This window comes from Prunus avium, chromosome 6 (assembly GCF_965620075.1).
Source record: "Prunus avium chromosome 6, drPruAviu1.hap1.1, whole genome shotgun sequence".
Taxonomy (NCBI): Eukaryota; Viridiplantae; Streptophyta; class Magnoliopsida; order Rosales; family Rosaceae; genus Prunus; species Prunus avium.
In genome coordinates this window covers 36,737,331-36,760,710 of record NC_142289.1, presented here as the reverse complement: position 1 = coordinate 36,760,710, position 23,380 = coordinate 36,737,331, and the positions used below count along the sequence as shown (strand labels likewise).

Below are 23,380 nucleotides of genomic sequence, written 5' to 3'. Positions count from 1 at the left end.
TTTGAATCAAGCAAACTTTGAGTTGTAGAGACCGTAGAATACGAAATTAAAATACATCCGTAATGTCTCCTTCCCTAGTTATGAAAAACTAAAAAGGTGGTTTGTGGGATGGATGAAGGCAATTAAAAAAAAAACCCCAAGAATTCAATTATGAATAATAAAAGAGAAGAAACAAAAATATTTTTTAGGAGAAAAAATGCACATGTCAATTTGTGATTGAGCCAAATCATTAGGTAAGGAGGGAAGTATTGTCCAATCTGTAATTGGATAAGGAGGAATCGAATTGAGGAGGAGTTGGATTGAGGAGAATTAGATTCTGAATTCCTATTGAAGTTGTTTACTAAACCATATGGAATTGGGTTAGGAGGAGTGGTCTTAATTACTAAAATGTCCTCGTTGGTGGGTTAAAGTAGATGGCAAATTTGGAATGTTTAAAATTGTGAGAGGATATAATGGGTAAAAAAGATAAATTCCTAATAAGTTAGTTCTCTAGAAATTAGAATACCACCTCCCACCCAATAATTGAATTAAGAATTCAATTCCTACTTTTGTATGGGCCCCACTTACTTTTTAATTCATTGTTGTGAAGTAAACACATGAATCCTCCATGAGTGAAATTCAATTCCTGATTAGTAAACACATTATTAATAGAAAATTTGAGGTTGTTAGTCATGTGAGACGGGATTGAGATTGGGATATACGGCCCTGTCATTTGACAAGGTGGGAAGTTTGTCTGTGGTGGTATGATATTTCCTGCACATGGGATCTTTCACCTCACGTGTTACAGTGAAATCATTACCCCATCACATAATGTGACCAATTTATCAATACTATAATGTGATTTTAATATAAATTCGTAAACACGCAAATTTGTGAAATGTCATAACGTTGTTACTATACAACACATTGACTTTTCATCGAATTATTTGTCAGCATAGACGCATTTTGGCATTTTCTTGATCTTTGATTTTTCTATTGCTTGTATCTAAGGACCTTCACAGAATCACGTCAATGAACAAATAGTGACTTGGAAGAAATCTAGGAAAAAACAACGCCCTCGAAATTATCAGTCTGTGCATACGTAAGCGTTTGAAATTCAATAAAAGAATACAATCGTATGATGAACAAATAGTAAGGTAACAACTTGGTTAGTTCGTACCAAACTGTCAACTATGTGCCTCACCAGAAAAAAACCAGTCAACTACACCTTGCGTGAAATGAGAATGGAATAACTTTTTGTAGTTCCACTTGTTGCTTTCAATCCATAGTTTCTGACGTTTGGTTGATGAACCAGCAGGACTTTATATGCCCAACTTTTCTATGGCATGCCACTTTTTACCTCGTGTGAGATGCCAATCTGTTTATTTAAGCCTTCAAATATTTGATCGATCGAAGTTTTTGAGGGAGAAAGATGGTTGGTGGTGGTGAAGCAGAAGAAGATGAGCAGTTGCCATTGCTCATAAGCTCTTCTTCAACAAATGAACTCAGCCAACAACCTCTCAAAAGAACTGGTAATCTGAGCTCAGCCCACTATTTCTTGTCTTGGTGATCTTCATTCTTTTGTTTTTTTTGGCAATTTTATTGAGGCAGATTCATACATATAGTTAGAAATTAAGAAATCTGTAAACAGAGGACTATGATGGTTCATTTCATTTAATTGGGTAGAAGTGGTTTTTTGTTAGGTATGATTGGTAGTTGAGGAAGTACAAAAAAAAAAATTCAGTGGTCCTAAAACCCTTTCTGGAGATGATACTTGTGAATCTCTCTCCACTTTTTAATGTCTCTCTCAACGGATGTTTCAGTTTCATGGCAAATCTGGACTTAGCTAATATAGATATTTTCTGAACCAATGCTTGATTTAACCTTGGCTCTCAAATGTTCTTAACTTTTCAACAATTTGGTTTGCTTGCACTTTCTGCTGGATTGTAATAGAATCTGCAGAATGTCATAAAAATTTGGAGGCTAATTTTGTATATGAATTTTCTCTTGGCTTTCAATATAATTTCCATATCTAAAATGCACCTTCTTCAATTTGGGCTGTTTCTGCACTTTCTGCAGAACCTAATTTAAGACTTGGAGGCTGATTTTGTAAATGATTTGTTATGTATAGGAACCATATGGACTGCAATAGCACATATAATCACAGGTGTGATAGGAGCAGGGGTACTATCCCTTGCATGGAGTGTGGCTCAGCTGGGGTGGCTTGCAGGTCCATTGCTTATGCTAGTCTTTGCTGCAGTCACCATTCTTTCAAACAACCTCCTCAGTGACTGCTACAGATACCCGGATTCGGATGGCCCGACCAGATCCCGATCCTACTTGGAAGCTGTCAAGATCTACTTAGGTTAGCATTTCTAACTCTCTGTCTAAACATAATCTCTAAGTTTTCTTTTTCTAATTTTGTCACATGCCATTGTAAATTTTGATGCAAAGATGTTCACTTTGGTATCTTATGTTTTCCAAAACCTTTGTATCTACATGCATTACTTCAAAAACTAACTAGAGTAATGATAGGTTTAGTCGCTCATGTGCAAGTGGATGACCATGAGCCGTTGATGCACGGTCACCCAATTTCACGTGGGGTACTGAGCCTAGCATAGTTTATAAGTACATATAAATTATCAACTTTGACCTGTGTATGATGGAATTTTAGGAGAGAAATGGCAAACAGTGTCTGCAATATTTGTACATGAGAGCTTATATGGCTGTGGCATTGCCTATACCATTACAGCTGCTAGCAGCGTCAGGTATTCTTTATCAAACCTTTCTCTGCCTTTGAGTTGAACATTCTTTGCCTATATCTTGCTTGTTTGCTTCCTTATTCTCTGCTTAATTTCTTGTTGGAGTTGTTTTGCAAATCCTAAGTTCTTTCATTGCATCAATTGTTTGCCTGAACTTTTTTAATTGAATCAAAGTGCTTTGACTTTTTCATTAAAAAAAAAATAAAATCGTTGAGGCCTTTTTTTTGGGTGGGTTTTGAGACCTTTTTCAACAACAAAAAGCCGATAATCCAATTCAAGATGGCTCTTGCAACTCCTTCTGTGATGGGCCAAAATTGCTATTTATATTTGGGCTAATAAATTGAACACAATTCTTTTGGGTCTTTTAATATGGTAGACTGGTTGGGTTTTTTTGGGTCAATCTGTTAGTTATTGAGTTTTTGACTCTATGACTATTCCAAGTAAAATGCCAAGGCACCGATGGAGCCAAGCCAACCAAGACAGGCCTCTACGCATTAGACATGAAAAGACAAGAGTAAGGCAATATTGCAGAAGGGGACAAAGCAAAACATGTCAAGCCAAACTTGAATAATTGAAATGGGAATCAATGGCCATGGCTTAGTTTGGCACCTCTGAAACTGACCCAGCAATTTCTGTGATGTGAGGACAAGTTTGAAATGATAAGAGATCAACAAATCTGTCTCAACCAAATATCAGCATGTCATGCTGTTTTTTAAGGGGTTAATTGCATATAGCCCCTCAAATTTTAGAGTTTATTTCAAAGATCGGGTACTAATTTGAAATGTGGACCTTAAAGTTTGAGGGAGCTAACCCAAAAAAAAAATTATATGATTGTTACTAGATTCTTGCTTAGATAAATACATAATAGAATGTTCAACTTGTGTGTTCTTAGTCTTGGATTCTTGCTCTTTTTGTGTCAGAATCATCAGTGATTAGTGATTACTAGTTTGAGCCGCCAGACAATTATAAAGTAGCTTTTGATGATTCAACAATAAAAAGAGGAGGGAGGGAGGGAATCTCTGTTTTTGTGACACGTCTGAAAAATTCTTAGACTTTTTCTTTTGGCATCAACAATTCACCAACTCTAGTGTGAGATACTGAGGTGGGTTTTTGAGCTCTTAATTCAGCCAGCCTAAGATTATTACGTGAAGGGAAAACCTTACCCCGATTATAATTTCAGCTTGCCACGAGTCAGAAAGGTGGATGGATACTCATAACTACTGCCATCTGCAGTCAAGGTCTTAAAAGTCAACAGAATTTAGGTCTGCACAAGTGTTTAGGTTAAAATGGATGTATCATATAGCCTTCTTTGGTTAAAATGGAGTGCCGTCAATGGAGAAGGACAACTTGTTCTCTGTTTTCAAGCAATTTTTTTGTTAGCGAAGTGGACTGACCACCAACCCACTTAGGCAAAGTCATGTTACTATAAATCCAAAAAATAAAGTAAAGTGAGGAAAGTTAACAAATGGGAAAAAGATGAACATGACAGGTTTGATATCCCATTCCTCCATTATTGGTATGGAATCATGGAAGGTTCAAATAAGACTATATAAGTATATGTCATCCATTTCACAGGTGTGTAAGCCTCCTTGCTAGGCTTAAGCCCCCCCCCAACTGCAGCCATAAATTTTATTCCAAACCTGGGTAACTAAGTTGCATAAAGATTTATTTTCCTTTGATTTAACACCCTTTCATCCATCATGTAGCTGGTAATTAACTCCATAGTCTGTGTCTGTCTAAGACTTGGTAAGGTCCAAGGATCAATCTACAGCTGTGTAGGGATCATCTGTATCAAATACCCATTTTTCTTTTTTACTGAGTCTACTCCACATAGTACATCAAAGAAAGCCTAGTTAAATATTTATTACTCTTCCATCATCATGTGGCTGGTAATTAAATCTTTAATCTGTCTACAACTTGGTAAGGTCAAAGGGACATCAAAAATTTTATTAAATTTTACCCAGTAGAATTTCTATACCAAATAGGCAAATACCTTTGTTTTCTTTCTTTTACTGAGTCTATATATATATATATTCTTACATCAAAGAAGGCCTAGATAAGTCTATTCTATTGAAGGTTCAATGATGGAGGCAAAGCTACATCCTCAGCACATATATGAATGCCAAGTCTAATTTAGAGGCATGGAAATGGCAAATGGAACTGTTGCCTTGTCAGGCATTGTGTTTAGTTACATCAATGCATGTTTGGTAAAGTGTTGTTTTATTAGAGTATTTGCCTTAGGCCTCTCTATATTTGCAATACACAGGTCACAAAACTTCATAAGCTATTGTTAGTCTGATAAACATGGCAGTTCAGCACCCTCTTGAATTAGCTAATAATGGTTCCTGTGATGATGATGGCCATCCACTAAGAACTGGTAAATTTTTCAGTCTACACTACACTTCTCCATAATTAAGAGTAAAATCCAATTTGTTCTTGAATTTACTTAGTTCTAGTGGGACACTTATCAACCAGGAACCTTATGGAGTGGTGTGGCTCATATCATCACTGCTGTTATTGGATGTGGAGTTTTATCTTTGGCATGGAGTACTTCACAGCTAGGATGGATTGGAGGCCCAGTTGCCTTGCTTTTTTTTGCAATTGTCACCTACGTTTCTTCCTTCCTCCTCTCAGATTGTTACAGGTCTCCTGACCCTGTAACTGGAACTCGAAACAAATGTTACATGGATGCTGTCAAAGTGAACCTCAATAGTAAAAGACTAAAAACCTCTTTGTTTTGACTCTTTTTCTATGTAGTCTTCAATATAGGATACGTTTCTAATGGATTGAAATCTTTGATATGCGTTCTGATTTAGTTCAGTGATAGTTCAGGTAGAAAACAGTCCTGGTTTTGTGGTTTCCTTCTATATTTCAGCATGTATGGAACTGGTATTGCTTATGTGATTACCACTGCAACCAGTATGAGGTAACTACCCCTTAGTGATGAATGCTGTGTTTTTCATTTTGTTTCATCCCTTTGATATAAGAACATCAATGGTATTGTGTGTTGTGGGAATTTGTAGTTATGCTTTTCCTTTTTTGTATTTTTTAATTTTTTAATTAGTGAATAAGATTAATTTTTACTAAGATTCTATTCATATGTTGATCCTTACTCCTCTTCTTTCCAACCGATTTCAATTTGGCTAAGAATCCGTATTAACTTTTGCATTCTATTTTCTCAATTTAGAGCTATTCAGAGGTCAAACTGCTATCACAAAGAAGGGCATCAGGCTTCATGTGAATATGGGAAAAGTCTGTATATGCTGCTGTTTGGACTTGTCCAGATTGTAGTGTCACAAATACCAGATTTCCATAACATGGAGTGGCTTTCAATTATTGCAGCAATCATGTCCTTTACCTATGCTTTCATTGGACTTGGTCTTGGCTTCGCAAAAATAATAGGTATTGCTTTGATTGTACCAGCTTCTTTTTGCCAAATCTCCTTCTTCTTCAGAAGAAGAACTACATAGAAATCTGGACTATGTTACAGCAATATAAACCAGTAATGCTTTGTTGTGTTGCTAAAACTATGTATGTAGTGAACAGAAACCCGGAACATCAAATTTTTTTCAATTGGAACTTCAGAAAGAGAAAGAATTGAAAATAGCCCCCACATAATGGAACTTAATAAATATATAAAAATTATTTCTGGTTCATCCAGTTGTTCTGCAGTTTAAGATGTGTTTACAATTGCAGAAAATGGCAGGATTCAGGGGAGCCTGGGAGGAGTTCCAACCTCTAATGTTGCTGATAAATTATGGTTAGCCTTCCAAGCACTTGGAGATATTGCTTTTGCCTATCCATACTCCATTATTCTTCTTGAGATTCAGGTTGGATTTCTAATATTTTCACAAACAAAATTGTGATTAAAACCTTATAAAATTATTATGTTCAAGCACAGATTTAGGTTGATTTAGAAGCTAACATGGAATTGTGATATCTGTCGAATCAAGGATACTTTGAAGTCCCCTCCAGCAGAAAACAAGACAATGAAGAAGGCCTCAATGGTTGCCATCTTTGTGACAACCTTTTTCTACCTCTGCTGTGGATGCTTTGGCTATGCCGCCTTTGGGGATGACACGCCAGGGAACCTCTTGACAGGATTTGGATTTTATGAACCTTACTGGCTCATCGATTTCGCTAATGCTTGCATTGTTCTTCATTTGGTGGGAGGATATCAGGTACTACCTGTTTACATTGAAAATGGTCAAGTTTGAATTACCATTTCGATCTTTCATAGACACCATTCTTTTTACACGATTTTATCTGCCAGGTCTACAGCCAACCAGTATTTGCAGTTGCTGAGAGATGGTTTAGCAAGAAATATCCAGACAGCGGATTTGTGAACAACTTTTACTCCATCAAAGTTCCATTGTTGCCAAGGTTTCAAGCGAACCCCTTCAGGCTATGTTTCCGAACTGTTTATGTTGTGTCAACTACTGGGATTGCAATGCTGTTTCCTTATTTCAACCAAGTGTTGGGAGTGTTAGGGGCCTTGAACTTTTGGCCTTTGGCTATATATTTCCCTGTAGAAATGTACTTTGTACAAAAGAAAATTGGGTCCTGGACAAGAAAATGGATTGTTCTAGAGGCATTCAGTTTAGTTTGCTTTCTTGTCACAGTTGTGGGGGTTATTGGATCAGTTCAAGGACTTATAAGTGCCAAACTTAGCTAGGGAGTATTGTAATTTCCTCATAGATAAATATAAATGTAAATTTCTTCATTTATAATGTAAAATTTTTCCTTTGCAAGTAATGGTAATGAGATTGCGCTGAGCAAATATGCAGCTTTGGGATTTTGGACAGAGGAATATATAACAGATGGTAAATATGAGGTGCGCATGAGGTCTAACCCAGTGGAAAATGGCCTTGATTTGCAGACGAGTAGTCTCAAATTCGAACTTCTATGGCACTGGTAAAAAACCCCTTCCCTCATAGTTTAGACTATTGTTTGTATTAAAAAAAAGATGGTAAAAATGAGGCATGCAATCTGATGATAATCATGAAAACTGAACAAAATTGTTTTAGACCTTATTTATTAGTTTAGGTAGGATTTTGGTAGCTTTATAGGCTGATAAGTGGGTAAAAGCAACATCAGTACGATAGGATTGGGCATGCCCTACTGCAGACAGCCACATAATGCTTTGCATATGCATGTCATCTTCTGTACGAAAAACAAAAGCTGGTTCAAGACAACATGAACATAGCTGGGAACAAATGAATGTGCACGTGACCTGCACGTGCAACAACCTTAACTTTTTGCAACTTGTAAGTGAAGGGACAAGTAGACATTCGACCCCCTCTCTGTAAGTTGGTTTTGTGTGAGCAGAGCAAAAAGCCACCCAAACCATCCAGGCATGCATGCAGTCAACAAGAGAGAGAGGGTTGACCGGGTGTCTTGTGGGTGAGCTACCGGCCCAAGTCTCACACGCTCAATGGCGTTGAATTCTTTAATAAAATCATGCACCTTTGATGGCTTTATCAGTAGCCTTTAGGCCATGGGAAAAACCCCCCCCCCCCCATGCACTTGAACACTCATCCTTTATATAAAGAAAAGAATAGGTAAACCTGTAAGTCTCACAAATTACAATAGAAATAGAAAACAACCCAAGAAAAATGTTTTCATTTCTTTGTTTTTAACAAATCCAAATTACCCAAATCAAAGAAGGAAAAAAAACAAGCTTTATAGCTCTTATAGCTTAGTTACTTCCACTACTCTCAACTCTAACTCTAGTCTTGTATTTTATTTTTTCCCCCAATTTTATTGGCATTTTTCAGTTGAGTGAGTTAAAAGTTTTAGAAAATAGACAGAGAGAGATGGGTCGGATTCCATGCTGTGAGAAGGACAATGTGAAAAGGGGGCAGTGGACACCTGAAGAAGATAACAAGCTATCTTCCTACATTGCCCAACATGGCACTCGTAATTGGCGGCTCATCCCCAAGAATGCCGGTAACAAGCTCTCTCTCTTCTATCTCTCTCTCTCTCTCTCTCTCTCTCTCTCTAAAGCTTTCTTTGTTCGATTCATAAGGTCTACAAAGATGTGGGAAGAGCTGCAGGCTGCGGTGGACGAACTACCTCCGCCCTGACCTTAAGCATGGCCAGTTCTCAGACGCAGAAGAGCAAACCATTGTCAAACTTCACTCTGTTGTTGGTAACCGGTAATTATGACATATCAAATTAAGCACTGCATATATCTTGTGATTATCCTTTTTCTTTTCTGACTGAACTGGATTTCTTATCCCTATGAATCTCCAACAATGGTGGATAATCTGATTGTTCATGCAGTTTTTTCTGTTTATTTCAAGTGCCTGCTCACTAATCATTTCCCCATGAATGTCACAGATGGTCGTTAATTGCAGCACAACTGCCTGGTCGCACCGATAATGATGTGAAAAACCATTGGAACACCAAGCTGAAGAAGAAGCTATCGGGCATGGGGATAGACCCTGTCACCCACAAACCCTTTTCCCACCTCATGGCCGAGATTGCAACCACACTGGCACCGCCACAGGTGGCTCACCTTGCAGAAGCAGCGCTTGGCTGCTTCAAGGATGAAATGCTCCACCTCCTCACGAAGAAGCGCATTGACTTCCAGTTCCAACATTCTAATGCAACACCAGGGAACAGCACAGCCACTTACATTAACAGTAAGCAGGAAGAAAAAGATGACACTATTGAGAAGATCAAGATTGGTTTATCCAGGGCTATGCAAGAACCAGACATGTTAACCTCAAACAAACCTTGGGACCCTACTGGAGCAACATCTGCAAACTTTACAGGGAACTGCAGTGCTTTTCCCTTGCCCATGTCTGGATTTCAGTATGGCCCTTCGACTTTCGGGAATGAAGGGGATGGATCACCATGGAGCCAGAGTATGTGTACTGGAAGCACATGCACAGGGGCAGACCAGCAGGGCCAGTTGCATGACAAACTAGGGGAAGAAAATGGAGAGGAATCCGAGGGTGGAAAAGAGTTGAGAAATGGATCCAACATATTCAACTCGGATAGCATCTTGTGGGATTTACCATCTGATGATCTAATGAATCCAATGGTCTAAAATAATTTATACAAGCATTGTGAGGGGAGATTGGTAAAAATAAATATCAAATGGCAGCGCTAAACAATGATAATGTAAATAAGGCTCGTTATATAAATTATGGTGAAAGAAAAATCTTATGAAAAATGCATAATTTATTGCTGACTTTCAATCAATTGTGAAATTGTGATACAACTATATCTTTTCTCTTTACTATGAATTACATGGTGAATCATGCAAAATATGAAGAAGAAGAAGATGTATCAGCCAGAACCTGCACATATCAATCAAAGAAGAAAGTTAGAAAACCAGCACTAATAACTAGATATATGAATGTAAGGCTTAGTTTGGCCAATACACACCTCAAGTTGCTCTTCAGTAAATGAATCTTTCTGAATATTCCATGTATCAGCATGGGTACGTCGAAACTCTGCAACTGCTTTTGTAACTGTGGATTTCACTGGCGATGGCTCTCCACCAAAACGAGCGAGTAAAGTAACATGCTCAGGTAACCAACTGAGAAAGCAGTGGAAATTGCTATGAGGCAGACATTCAAACATTCAAATTATTGGATAAATTGAGAAGAAGGGCCACCGGGGAAGCGAAGGAATAAAAAAAAAAGGATGAGCAAATGAAGTCCACCCTTATTTCAAGATAACTCGCTACAACATGCCAATGTTAACCCAAAAAAAAAAAGAGTAAGGGGCCAGTGGTGTTCATAAATACATTGGAGCTGCCAAAACCCGACCTTTAGTGTGATTGCTAGAGTAACTGTGAATAAATTACAAGACCTGTTCCCTGTACTGAAGATGACGTACCTAGGCATATCATAAGGGGCTGATAACACAGAAGCTACCAAAGCAAGTACAGCGCCATGAATGGAAGCTATGGACTGGCTCGAGCTCAAACTTCTGCATTCAAATATAATAAATGTAAGCCCATCAATGTATACAAGGTGTAGTATTGAATACTAAAAATCTAATAAGAATGGGTGCAGAGATATTTTATGTTGAAGTCATATAAACCTGAATGATTGTGCGAATCAAGCATTTTCACATAAGTACAGAAATGAGATAAGACAAAATAAAATATATATAATCGTCCTGATTTTTACTAATGAGAAAATTTATAATGCAATAAACAAGGACTGAGTTATGGTATTCCAAAACTGGGGCTTGCATGTATTCTGCCCACAATTTATAATTCTATAGGCAATTGTTTATTTGCTTCAAAAATAGCTTCGTACACTCCTCATGTTTGAGCATATGTAAGAGTGTGGGAAGCCACTTTTGGGGTGTAAATAGCATTTCTCTTCTCTAAATCATTTCTCTACCCAATAAAGACGTTGAGTTTCCATGAAAACAACAAAACTTGATGCAAGACCAGAAGATTATAAGACTGAAAACTATGAAGACGAGTCTTTTCAAAAGCCAGGGAAATACCTTCGCTTTCTCTTCCTCTGAAGAATAGTAGCTTCAGTGTAAGCTCTATCACGAAAGTCTTTAGCTAAATCTTCATCTCCACCCTTCATTAGGCCTGCTAATACTGCAGCAGCATGTTCTCTTACCTGATACATGAATCGTAAGTTTTTTTTTTTTTTTTTTTTTTTTAAATTCTACCTCATTCCTAAGAAATATAGGACCTAAAAGAGTCACAGACTCCCTTAAGATTTATGCATCATTGTTTAAGGACCATCCTGAAAAAACACCTGAGTTCAGGTTTTCTCTTCTTCACAGGTCAGAAGCTTTAGAACATAAAAGTGAGTTTATACATCAATGTCTTTAGAAAATGTTCTGACAACAGTAAATTTTAAGTCATCGAAAAATGAATTATATTTTTCACTTGAACCAGAAACTTGCCTCAACTTGGTTGTCTACAAGTAGCTTTTCAACAGTTCTCCAAATTTGCTGTTTCTCCATACTTGAGAGAATGTAAGTGTGCCTGTTGTTTAAGAAAATAGCAATAATAATAAAAATGTCTTCATCTACATGCTAGAATCAACATCATATGTTATTTTTTTGTCAAGAATGCACATTGTATGAAACTGGAAACTTTAAGGTGCAGACAGATAAAGGATAGACGAAAACATTTTTATAAATAACAATTTTGAAGTTCCAACGCTCTTGAAGTAAAATATGGACACACCGAAAATGTATACACCAAAAGCACTATTTGGTTTGTATTTCAGTATTCCTAATAGGAAAAAGGATAAATACATTAGAGGATCATAACGAAAGGGAAGATATCCAAAATATGTGTCATACCTATACATAAAAGTTCTCAGATATGTAAGTGTTGCAGATCTAATTCGCCAGTTAGAGTCATTGGCAGAAGAAAGAATCACGGATACAGCCTCCTGGAGATGAGGTCCCCAGAAAACTCTCCACTTCAGCAATTCAAAAGATGCCTTGGCTAAAGTTGACAAATCTTTACTTGAAGTTTCCTTAGAAAGAAAAAACCAACAACATTACTCAGATATACAGATCTGATACCCTACCAAACTGCTATCACCATTACAATAGAGCAATCCAGTAGATTGTTAAAATATCAAAGCAATTGAAATGTACACTAAGAGAAACATAGAGGTTATCCAAGGATTACTCAGAGAGTCATTGAATTGATAAGAAAAGGGGAACAGCCAATAATAGATCATGTTAGATGAATCAATTAACGACTAGCGTCTGCTCAAAACGTAGAGTTTTTTCTTAAAATAAGATATTTAGTTGTTGCAATTACCAATCAGCTTAAATTAAGAGAACTGATTGCTTATAATTACAAAATTATTAAATTAAGGGCGCAACTTTAGGAAAGATTTGAGGAGAAATTTATGTACTGGTGCTCTATATAAACAACTGCAATACACAGACTTTCCCTCTTTCATTATTTTTTTTTCCTAACAAAACTCTTTCATCTTCTCCTGATTCCTCGAGAAAAGATTCCAAAATGTCATATACAACATGATGATAAACTATCCACAATTATTCATTCAAGATTAGCCAACAAGGATTCAAACAGAAGGAAGAGTACATTCTAGCGAACTTCATAAAGAGAAATGACCTCATAAGCAAACTAGTGAAACACTACTACCAAAAGACTCAACTTTAACTTCACATACCTGCAATGATATTACAGGATAAAGAAGTCCCACAATTACATCCAGCAGATATGAAGCTCGCCCAGACTTCAAAGATGAGATGATAAAATGGAAAAGCTTCACAAAATATGAAAATGTACAAATTGATCAGTCCAATATTTTATAAGACTAAGAAGATACTATTAGAAACATTTCTAAAAACTAGTACCGTTTCCATCCATTTGACATCATCCTGTGAATCACCATTTAAATGCCCATTTTCAGGACTGATAGTTGCTGGGGTCTCCAAACTGTCAGACTGGGTGGTATTCTGAATATTTATTAGCACTTCAGATGCTCGCTCTTTTAGAAACTGAACCCAACTTCTCCCATCAAATTGCTTGGCAACATCTCTTCTTTCCTCCGCATGTGAATGTTCACGATCAAATGATTCATACAGTTGGATGTTAGAGCACAACACAGAAAGGGTAACACCTATAGCTTCTCTTACCTGTCCCAAGAAAAACATTTGTCAAATCTATAAACTCCCAAGGAAAATGCAAAACAGACCAAATGCTGCCTTGAAAATGATTAGTATAAGAATGAGGCATTTATAAGCAAAAGTCTCTTGTTCATCTGATAAGTGCATAAAGATCTGGTATTTGACACTGCATACAAAAAAAATTAATTTGTAGCACACAACTCTGTTCCATGGATTTTTTTTGGACGAAATCACATGATAGAGCCATTATCTGATGAGAATGATAAATTAAATATCTGAACACAACCCAGCCCTTAAGTCCTTATGAGAAAAGCGCTGTTAAGAGTTCTCCTAATGTATCTTATCCCTTTGCATATTATTATTAAAATAATAAAAAATAGTGAAAGACATGCACATGCACAGAATGAAACAGCTTACTTGGGCAGATGAATGGCACATGTTACTGAGCAACTCCTCCAGAAGTCTATAATGGAGCTGTACTTCAGTTAATGGCATTCTCTGTGGAGATAATTCAATAAGTGCAGCTGAAAGAAAAGCATAGCGCTTGGCAACTACAGTAGTAGTTACCGTTCGAGGTAAAGGTGTGGCCAAACAATCAAGTACTGGTTGTCTCAAAAGAGGGACTCTTGTTCCATGTTTCCCTTTCCCAGTAACAGCATAACGTATACAGGCTGCCCATTCAGGTATTGATTCTACTGATTGTGATAGAATGATATTCTGCAACTGGACCAAAATCCAATTCTCCCATGCTACTGAAATACCGTTAACATCAGAATGCAATATTCCAGCCAATGCTTCAGCAGCAACACACTGCTTAGACCTCTCCTTGGCATTTGCAAACTCCTCCAATGAGCTTTTAAGTGCCAATAAAACAGGCATGCCACATTCTTGTATTAGCCGCTTGAAAATTCTCGCAAAGTTTGAGTAAAATGTGTCACTTCCTAATAAAGAGATCCAAGTAGGAGTACGTGGCCATGAAGCGGTAAAATCAAAATAAAAACGGGTGATTGATTTGTCTGCTAGGCTCTGAAAAGAACTCCCATGGTTTCCTCTAGAAGATGTGCTTTCAGTATCAGTAACTATGTGAACATGAGAAAGACTGGTCAAGGTCTCACTGAAAAAACCATCTTCCTGAAATATTTGGGTTAATTCTCCTTCAAGGGATGACTTTCTACTTCCGTGCAAATTCCCAGAGGGGGAAGCCTGTTCTTCAGGTGACAGTTTATAAGGCGATTCTTTTAACAGTGTATTTAAAGCTGATATTGCAAGTATCCTTGTCTGAGGAAGCTGACTTTTTAAATTCTTTAAGAAGTGACCTGAAGCAGCATTATCTCACAATTATAGAATCTTACTAAAAAATTGAACTTAAAAAACAAGATTAGTGCTAAAAAGTAAAGAGTCAACTTATGAGTTAACAAAACCATGAACCCACCAGCAGTTTCACTCAAAATTTTTGAGGAGGAATTTGGGTCATTCCTAGATGCCATTGCCAACAGGAGTAGAACCCTGTTAGCCATCAGATTGTACCTGAAAAAATATAAAGAAAAAGATTTACCCCATAAATTTATGAATTTTAGAGTCTATGCAGTTAAACCTTCTAGAGACGTAAATTGTTCTTCAAAGCGAAATCAAAGGTAACACAAACCCTTGGATATACTTTCTCAGTTTCAGTGTTCAAAGGACACACCAGAAAGTTCAACAACATAGGTGAGACTCAACAACGTTCTTCAGACCTTAAAGAAAATGTCCAAGGTATTAGTTATTTACCTCCAATGCAAGCCAATAGAATCGAAACTCATAGAAGTGATCTGAGAAACCAAATCTGAAAAATCTGGTGCATCTGTATGATTCCCTGATGTTGTGAAAATGCTTCTAGATACTCCAGCAAAGTAGATGTTGTATTTGACAAAAAGCTGCTAGCACAAAGTTTTTATTTTTTATGAGAACAAACATTATTTTCGACAACAAGCAAATCACAACAATTAACTTTATATCATATTTTACCTCATTGATTGCCTTCTGGGTTTTCAGTGATTCATGATGAGAGCTTCAAGAAGGAGAAAGGCAAATCAAAATTCAATCTATAACTTCAATATTCAACAATTTTAAACCGAACCCACAACAGATATTGCTACATGTATAAAAGTAAGTATTACCTTGAAAGAATTCCAAGGATGAATGAAGAGAATGCCTTCGGGTCCTGGAATGACAGAAACATATCAGAAACTCTCATTTTATCATAATCAGTTGTGAGCAGTTTGTGTGGAATGACTACCATTGTCAAATGCTTGAGAACTGTCTGTGTGGCAAGGACAGCGCATGAACCTAGCACCACATATTCTGGTGACTTAGGACTCCTTAAGTTCTCAGTTAGAGAAAGAACGCACTTCGAAATCATAGATGGCCATCTCTTTATCATCTTTAAAAGAGCTTTCCCAGCAAGCCTGAACATCATGAACAAAATAATAATCAGATACGGTTACACAAAATTGCAAACATTGAAAAACACTAAGCATAAAAATCAGTGCCATGAAGAAAAATCGAGCAGGAGGTAATAATTACGTCTGAAATAAGTGATAAACAACATAACAAATGAAGCAACAGATAAAGGATCTTTTATTCTTCACTTGCAAAGAAACCACCCACAAAAGTTGACATAAGTGGCAAAAGAACACACTAGTGGAAGAGACAAAAGGAAACATGGAAAATAAGTTCTATTTTAGAGGAAATTCCTCGCTACTCTACCAGAAAAAACAGGAGACACTTCTATTGCTCATTGATATTTCATTCATGGAATTGTTCTTCTGCTAAAAGTTAATAACTAGGTCATGCATTGGTGCTACCGTAAAAGTCTTCAACCAACTAATTAGGTTTACAGACCTACTCAGGAACAAGACACTTGAATATATATCAGAAACCAAGACAAAAAGGCTTATTCAGCAACAAGACATCCAACAAACTGTTAAATCTGTCAGGAAGAGACCTCGTTATATGACAGGACAAGAAAAAACTCTGCAAACCTTCTTAAAACATGAGAAGACAAGTAAAAGTGTAGTGGGTTGCACACAGTGTTAACATGTGACCAGATCAATTTCATTCTTTTGGTGAGTTGTTGCTTCTATAAGTATGTTGATTCCATGTCAGATACACATACAGGCATAGTAGACTGCATTTTCTTAAGAAACTTTATATGCATTACCAAAATTATAACGTGCATTCACATGTGTGCAATTGCAGTCAAACTAATGCTGCTGAAATTAAATTGAGTAAACAGTACTTCTGCTATAGCTTCATTATAAAGTAAGGTCAAGAAGATTAGACTCACACACGAACTGTTTCATAGCTATGCAATGTGAGATTTAGAAGATTATCCACCAAAAGATTCACATGGTCTGGTGGACCGAAATTTGCATTAGTACGATATACATGATAGGATGATTGTGATGATCTCCAGGTACTGTGCATGAATGCCTTGTCAATAAGTGCCCACCGCGGCCTGGTACAGAATAACATAATCAGGGTTTGAATTCAAGTATGCATGGTTCATGTGATAAAAAGGAGATCCATCAAACTTTTTTCTTTTGGATAGTAAGATCCAGCAATAGTAATCTTACCTTCTCTTCCCCTTAGACTGAGCTGAAACTATAAAGTTTATTGAAGGCTCTATAATGGCAGCTGATTCTAGTTTCCATGCCTGCCTGTGATTTGACCATTCATCATACTCCAAACTTCCTGCATATAAGGTAAAGAACTGATGATGAGACAAAGCACACCCTAAAAGAGGGGTGGGGATGAGTATTGTCTAGAGTCAGTGTCCATTACCATAGTTCCCTAAGGCATCCATAATACGAATAATGAGTATCAACAGAATGCTGTCATCTGCTTTTTTGTCTAGTATATATCTGCACAATGCACAAAGACCAAATAAGATTCAGTAAATCGGATCTGCACAGTTGAAATGGATGATATCTGCAGGAAAACTCATATGTAAACATTACTTGCAGGCTGCATGTATAATCTCAGTAGCTTTTTCCCGCAATTTAGTGCTGCCAACACTTGCACCTGTTGCTCCAGCTATTAGAAAAGAAGCCTGATTTGGATGTTCAACAGTCCCATTCCTGGAGGACGGGGTGAAGTCAGGCAAGCAAGACAAAACACCTTGCAATGAAGAATCTATACGTAGAAGAGTCACTTTCAAGTGCTCTTTCTCATCTCCTGGGTTGAAAATAGCATGCATTGTCAGACAATATAACTTCACTTCCGTACATACAAAAACACACATGCATACAAGTGTATATCCATGTCTACATTCATTGTTGCATATGAATTTGATTACTATTATTTGATTCACTGGATCTAGCTCCTGATAACTATATCTCCCTTCACTACTACATTTTCCGAGGATAAGAAGATAACACCATAAAAAATTACCTGGATCAGAATGGACTTTAGTTTCACATATTCTCAAAAGATCATCCAAAGCCAACCGAAAATGAAGGTCCAAAAGTTCATTTGCAAATTCAACTTCTTCAACACTTGGGATATGCCACTTGGGAGCCACCACTGGTTTATCATCTGAACAATCTTTGGTGCTGATCCATTCCTCTAATGCAGCAGCATTTGGATGATGCAAAATGCACCTAAAAGAAATAATATTATTTTTCTTCTTTGGCTGACAAATTTAAAATGTATGTACTCACACAATTATGTAACTAGCAAGAAAAGTTAATATACTTGTATTGATCAATAGGATAATAAAGAATCAGGCTTCCAAGAAGGGATCGAAGAAGATGATCACCAGCTCCATTGACCTGTCGAAAAAGAATCATTCAAACCATTGAACAATTTCAGTGAGCATTGCATGTAGAGACACATGTATAGGAAGAAACAGTTGATCATGAGAGAACAATAGTCATCAAAGTAACAAGACCTTCCAAGATGGGGACTCAAAAGCAGAAATAATCGCCTCTTTGAAGTGATCCTTGTAGCGCAAAAGTGCAGGACCTCCATAACTTATAGCAACTGATAATACTTTTAATTGATAGTCAATTGCTGTTTCAAGAGCTGGAGAAATTGTTGGTTTAACCTGGAAAGAAAACATTAAGTTCATAATAAAAATCTAGGCATAGACAGAAGCAAATAGTTTAAAACATTCATAAGAGAAACTACCTTTGTTGAAACTGAGGCATCGCACATTCCTCTACCTCCAAATCCTGTAGCTGGTGTCCCTTCTAAAGAAGATATAACAGACAATAAAATTGGCTCAACAAGTTGAGTAACAGCCTCTTCTGGGTTAGAATGAACGCAGGCACAACAAAGCAGTCCAACCTCTGCAATTGCCCCAGGAAGAATATTTGTCTTCACAAACTTGGAGATCTTCTTCAAAGCCTGACAGTGATTTGAGGAAGAGTTTAGAAAATTGTCATGCTGAGAAGTATAACCATTATATATAAATAAATAAATAATTGAGTATTTGAAGTCAAAAACTCAGAAACCTGATTATAGAGAGGTCGTGAGAGTCTCCCAAACAAGATTTCAAGCATACAATAGTAGTAAGGACCCTCCTCGACCAGAAAAGTTCCTGACGTTGCTGATGAATGTAGGCCTTCATTCCTGCAGCAAGTGTAACCAATTACTCTGACTACAAATAAGTTGTAAAGGAGAAACTGCGGAGAATGTATATCTTAAATAGTTAATACGAAACTATACAAGTCAAGCAACAGAGAACTGAATGTCATTACTTACGTAACACTGCTTGGTTCCAGGTGTAAGAGTAAGGAAAATAGGCGACATAAGAACTCATCTAACCATTCAGAAAATCGAATCATTGGCATGACTGATAACTCATCAATGTCATCATCCAATGAAGACATCTGCAAATACAAGTAAATTATAAGACTGTACATGCACAACCTACAGACATGTTTGATAGGTGATTGTATACTTACATTGGAAAATATAGAACCAATTAATTGCATTGTTGCCAAGGTTTTAGGAGGATCATTCGCGTCCATACCAAGTAATGCATTGGATAGTGAAACCACCAGAAGATCAATGAACTCATCACCACTACCAGGATCAACTGGTTTTACTGCAGAACTTGATAGGGATGAGAGGAATAATGAACGCCCAACAAATGCTACAGACATCACTGCAATCTGCAACTGGTGGGTGGCAGTCATCTGACTAGACACAAAAGTTGGTAAAGAAGAAGTTAATTCAATGAAAGGAACACCACTTGCAGTAGCAATTTAGCTAAAATTTCCTGTTATCCTGTATATTGGATGCACTTATGGAAACAAACTGATAACTTTTCTAAGCCTCTGTATCTTTTAGCGGAAAATAGTTCTGCGGAAAAAAATTTAAGAAAGGAACACACTTCTGATGTTTGTTCGAATGGAAGGTTTTCTTTTAACGAACAGTTGACATTTTGTAAGGCTCTGTCTTTCAGCAGACACGGAAAAGAGTTTTCCTAAAACTTACCAGACAGCAGAAAAATAAATTTCAAAGAGAACACTTTCCAATAAACTATTCCAGCAGATATATTCCCTAAAATTCTATTCTCCATCCAAACAAACAGAGCCTAATGTAAACCACATATTGTCCATATTGTCCATATTCAGTAGTTCTAGAATAAAGAAAAACATGGAATATGACTAACCGTCTCTAAGGCCATATGGAAGCGAGATGCAACAAAAGGAAGGACAAGAGAAGGCTCCACATATGACAAAATTGAAGTTGCGGCAGCAACTGTCTCAGAAAGATGTTCATTCTTGCTATATTGACCACGATCAATTAACTTCAGCACGACATTGACAAAGAAAATCCTTTCTGATCTTCCGAGATACTGGTCAGCCTGAATATTTTTACCTATGTTTCTGTAAAAAAAGTAATTTAGTGGAAAGAGGATAAAATAGGCTCAAGCATACAAAGAACAGATGCCATATCATGCAAACAGATTCTTACAGTTGTTCATGCTGTAGGCGCTTCTGGAATGAAACTACCAAATAGAGCAGAAAACGTTCTAAAGCATAAGTCCAACGACCACCATTAGAAGGATGGTAATATCTACAAAAACAAAAACCGGTAATGAATCGATAATAGATGTTCAGAACAAGTACCATGCTTTTAAACAATATAACAGGAAAATAAAATAATATTAACATTGAGTATTTGAGTATACAAACTGTTCTAAGAGGTTGACCAATTTTTCGAAGTGTTCCTGTGCCGAGCTACCAGGCTTTAGCAAATAGACCTGCAGTTCCAGGTATAAAATATCTCACTCTACTATCAAGGAAGAGTTTATACAGGCACCAGTTAATTTACACTGCAAAATGCAGGCATCGGCATATTAAACTTACAATTGACTTTGCAATGGCCTTTGCTGGGGTAACTGTTTTATTGGAGAACAAGAACCTTGTGTTTCTTGGAACATCCACAGAAAAGGGATATGATCCACTTCCATTTGCCACAGGAACCTTAAATGCAAGATAAAAACAAGAAAGTTTTATTATATTTCAGTACTACTTTTTGATATGTTTGCTATCATTACAAGCTAAGTTACGGTATAATTATCAATAGTAGTGTATCATGCATCAGTCAAGATGTAGTTGTACTTCTTTTATGGAATGACTTGAATATCAGACAAAATACATGTAACCTAACTCTAAGCAAATTCAAGCTTTCTCGAAGGGCTCATCACTCACCTCAAACATATTTAAGTATCTGGTGAAAAGTGTAGGCAAGTAACACTCCCAATCAATAAAGTTGTAGTTCTTTACAACACGAGCTATAACAGCTGCCCATTGACTGTTCCAAAATTGGCAATTCGGTATCGAGTCCCATAGGTGCAAAAACTCTTTAATCCAACCGCTACAATACCAAGAATACAAGGTGACTTGCCACAAAAAGAAATATAAAAATGAATAAAGTGTGCCAAAACCATAAAGAAAAAAGTGCGAGATATGTGCTCCTTACTGCGAAAAGAATTCCTGGTTGTCCAAGTTTGTGGGAAGAAACAGTCTAACAAACCCAGATCCCTCAAAGGATGAATTATGCCATGGATTTTCCAATAAAGATCTGCACGTTTGTTTCATTAAACAAAAAGACAATACAATTACTCATGAGAGAGTGCGCAGAACAACTAAGAGTTCAACTATAATCACCTAGCTTATGGTTTTATTTAAACATGGGTGTGCACGTGTGTGTATCTATCTATTTAAACCAAAGCACAATACAATTTTTGTTTGTATTGACAATAAGAAAAGGTCACCCAAAAAAAAAGCTGAAAAGAATAAATTTATACAAATATGACTTGGAGCATGTGGAACAGTATTTTGCTTGTTTTGACATGGTGAAATATCAACTCAGTGAAACATCACAGAGATGGATGGAGGTGAAAAACCCCAGAAATGAAATTATGTTTCACAGTCCAACTAACTAACTCTAGGGAAAAAGGCCTCAAAGTACTTACCTAAACTCAGACCATATCTCAAAGGCAGAACCTGGTGGGAAGAACTTCCGGCAGGACCGAACAAGAGAAGTAGTAGTCTCAAAATGTCTTTGTCTCAATCTCCAGCCTTCGGGCCCTGTATTCCTGTAACATGTATCAACACATGAAGTTCTTTAAATGTGGTCTGTATGTAAAATGTCATCCCAATTGTAGTTGAGCAGTTGGTTGCACACCACAAAGGTAGCAATCAAGCCAATTATGTCAAGAAAAACAATGACAAGAACCATAAAACTATGAAGGAAATGGAAATATACTTGAAGGTGGATATATAAGACTCACCTAGTGAAATGTGTATGGATCAAAGTATCATACAAAGGCCGCCATTTCACTTTCAAGGACAACTTCTTTCGGTGCTTATTGAGTAATTTGACAAGGATGTTTCCCCATCTAACCTAATCAATACAAATGGAACCCACATTTTAAGAAACAAGAAATAATGACAGCAAGCATGTAACCAAAAAGATATGTGAATATATAGAAGCAGCTATGCGAAGTATTACCTGGGCATAAAGCTTATTTTGCGACACATGAAACAGTTCCAATCCAAATTCAACAAGAGCAGTTACATCTTCCGAAGATACGTCACTTTTTGCCTTGACAAAACTGCATAGCAAGTATAGAACCAACTTCAACATGATTAAGTACACTTGAAACTGAAATTCATAACCAATTCATTGCTATGAAAGCTCAAGTATTATGAAATGATGAACATGAGTAATTTCAAATTTCAATCACATACTAACAAATCCCAATTCAAAGAAGCAAACTTTAAACACACATAGAATAGCAAAAGAAGAAAACAACATAGAAAAATCACATAATTGAATGAAAATAGAGAAGATATAGTGAATTGGGTGTACTGACAGGTCGATAACAGAAACCCATTTGAGAGTTGAATAGACGGATTCAGGATCGTCGGGTTTGTACGAGCCTTTGACGGAGGAGACGACCCAAGAGAAGGACTCTTTCTCTTTCTTAGACTCTTCAGCCACCGGCGGTGGAAGCCATGCATTGTAAAGATGCATACTTTACACGATTTGCTTTGTGAATTGGTGATCCAAATGAGAAGGGAAATTGATTTGAGAGATAAAAGCAGTGAGTATGTTGATGGTATTTATCGATAGCATTTGAAGACTTTGGCTTCAGCTTTTCTTTCTTGTCAAGAAAGTTGGGAATTGAATTTGAGAGTAGAGAGAGACAGATTGGGATTTTCCTTAGCGTGTGTGAAAGATCAAGGAGAGGGATGACCGGCTACCGGTAACGGCGCTTTTGTTCACTTTATTGACTTTCTGATTTTAAAGAGAAAAATCTCTAGCTGCTGCCTTTTTAACCATTTTATGGCATATTTCCTACGTACTTGAATTTCTGAATTTTTTCAGGTCTCGAATTACGAATCTTAATGTTGGTACTTTTCGTTATGTATTAGTAAACGTACGGACAATCATGATCGGAATATACCTATATGTTCTTTCTCCCTATATATATATACACACATTAAGCTACTGAAGATATTACT

At 36.9% G+C, this 23,380-nt stretch overlaps 3 protein-coding genes across 10 annotated transcripts; 2 read left to right on the top strand and 1 right to left on the bottom strand.

The window, feature by feature from the left end:
• Positions 1-1,179: 1,179 nt before the first annotated feature.
• AAP7 (amino acid permease 7) lies at positions 1,180-7,521 on the top strand. 8 transcript variants are annotated; one of them, XM_021971104.2, is made up of 8 exons: positions 2,650-2,747; positions 5,008-5,118; positions 5,217-5,453; positions 5,574-5,667; positions 5,929-6,143; positions 6,438-6,571; positions 6,695-6,922; positions 7,015-7,521. In XM_021971104.2, the coding sequence occupies exons 2-8, from the start codon at positions 5,046-5,048 to the stop codon at positions 7,414-7,416; spliced, it is 1,383 nt and encodes a 460-aa protein (XP_021826796.1). In that variant the 5' UTR covers positions 2,650-2,747; positions 5,008-5,045; the 3' UTR covers positions 7,417-7,521. The 8 variants fall into 8 exon arrangements, with proteins under 8 accessions (XP_021826798.1, XP_021826793.1, XP_021826796.1 ...); XM_021971105.2 differs by lacking the exon at positions 2,650-2,747 and adding an exon at positions 3,823-4,385; XM_088254990.1 differs by lacking the exon at positions 2,650-2,747 and adding an exon at positions 3,823-4,487.
• An 825-nt stretch (positions 7,522-8,346) lies between these two features.
• On the top strand, positions 8,347-9,814 carry MYB80 (myb domain protein 103). Its single transcript, XM_021971079.2, has 3 exons — positions 8,347-8,690; positions 8,770-8,899; positions 9,084-9,814. Exons 1-3 carry the CDS (start codon positions 8,558-8,560, stop codon positions 9,796-9,798), a joined length of 978 nt encoding a protein of 325 aa, XP_021826771.1. The 5' UTR covers positions 8,347-8,557; the 3' UTR covers positions 9,799-9,814.
• Positions 9,815-9,914: 100 nt separating this feature from the next.
• Positions 9,915-23,080, bottom strand: PA200 (proteasome activating protein 200). The gene is made up of 35 exons (XM_021971077.2): positions 22,729-23,080; positions 22,365-22,467; positions 22,144-22,256; positions 21,826-21,948; positions 21,330-21,431; positions 21,059-21,224; positions 20,714-20,830; positions 20,540-20,607; positions 20,319-20,420; positions 20,014-20,230; positions 19,301-19,534; positions 19,098-19,225; positions 18,848-18,965; positions 18,522-18,740; positions 18,283-18,438; positions 18,087-18,163; positions 17,784-17,992; positions 17,351-17,567; positions 17,175-17,254; positions 16,967-17,084; positions 16,678-16,848; positions 15,628-15,796; positions 15,509-15,552; positions 15,357-15,399; positions 15,120-15,265; positions 14,785-14,879; positions 13,770-14,668; positions 13,080-13,361; positions 12,893-12,988; positions 12,042-12,220; positions 11,637-11,718; positions 11,220-11,344; positions 10,596-10,688; positions 10,140-10,293; positions 9,915-10,051 (listed from the first exon to the last, which is right to left on the bottom strand). The coding sequence occupies exons 1-35, from the start codon at positions 22,887-22,889 to the stop codon at positions 10,010-10,012; spliced, it is 5,448 nt and encodes a 1,815-aa protein (XP_021826769.1). The 5' UTR covers positions 22,890-23,080; the 3' UTR covers positions 9,915-10,009.
• Positions 23,081-23,380: the final 300 nt, after the last annotated feature.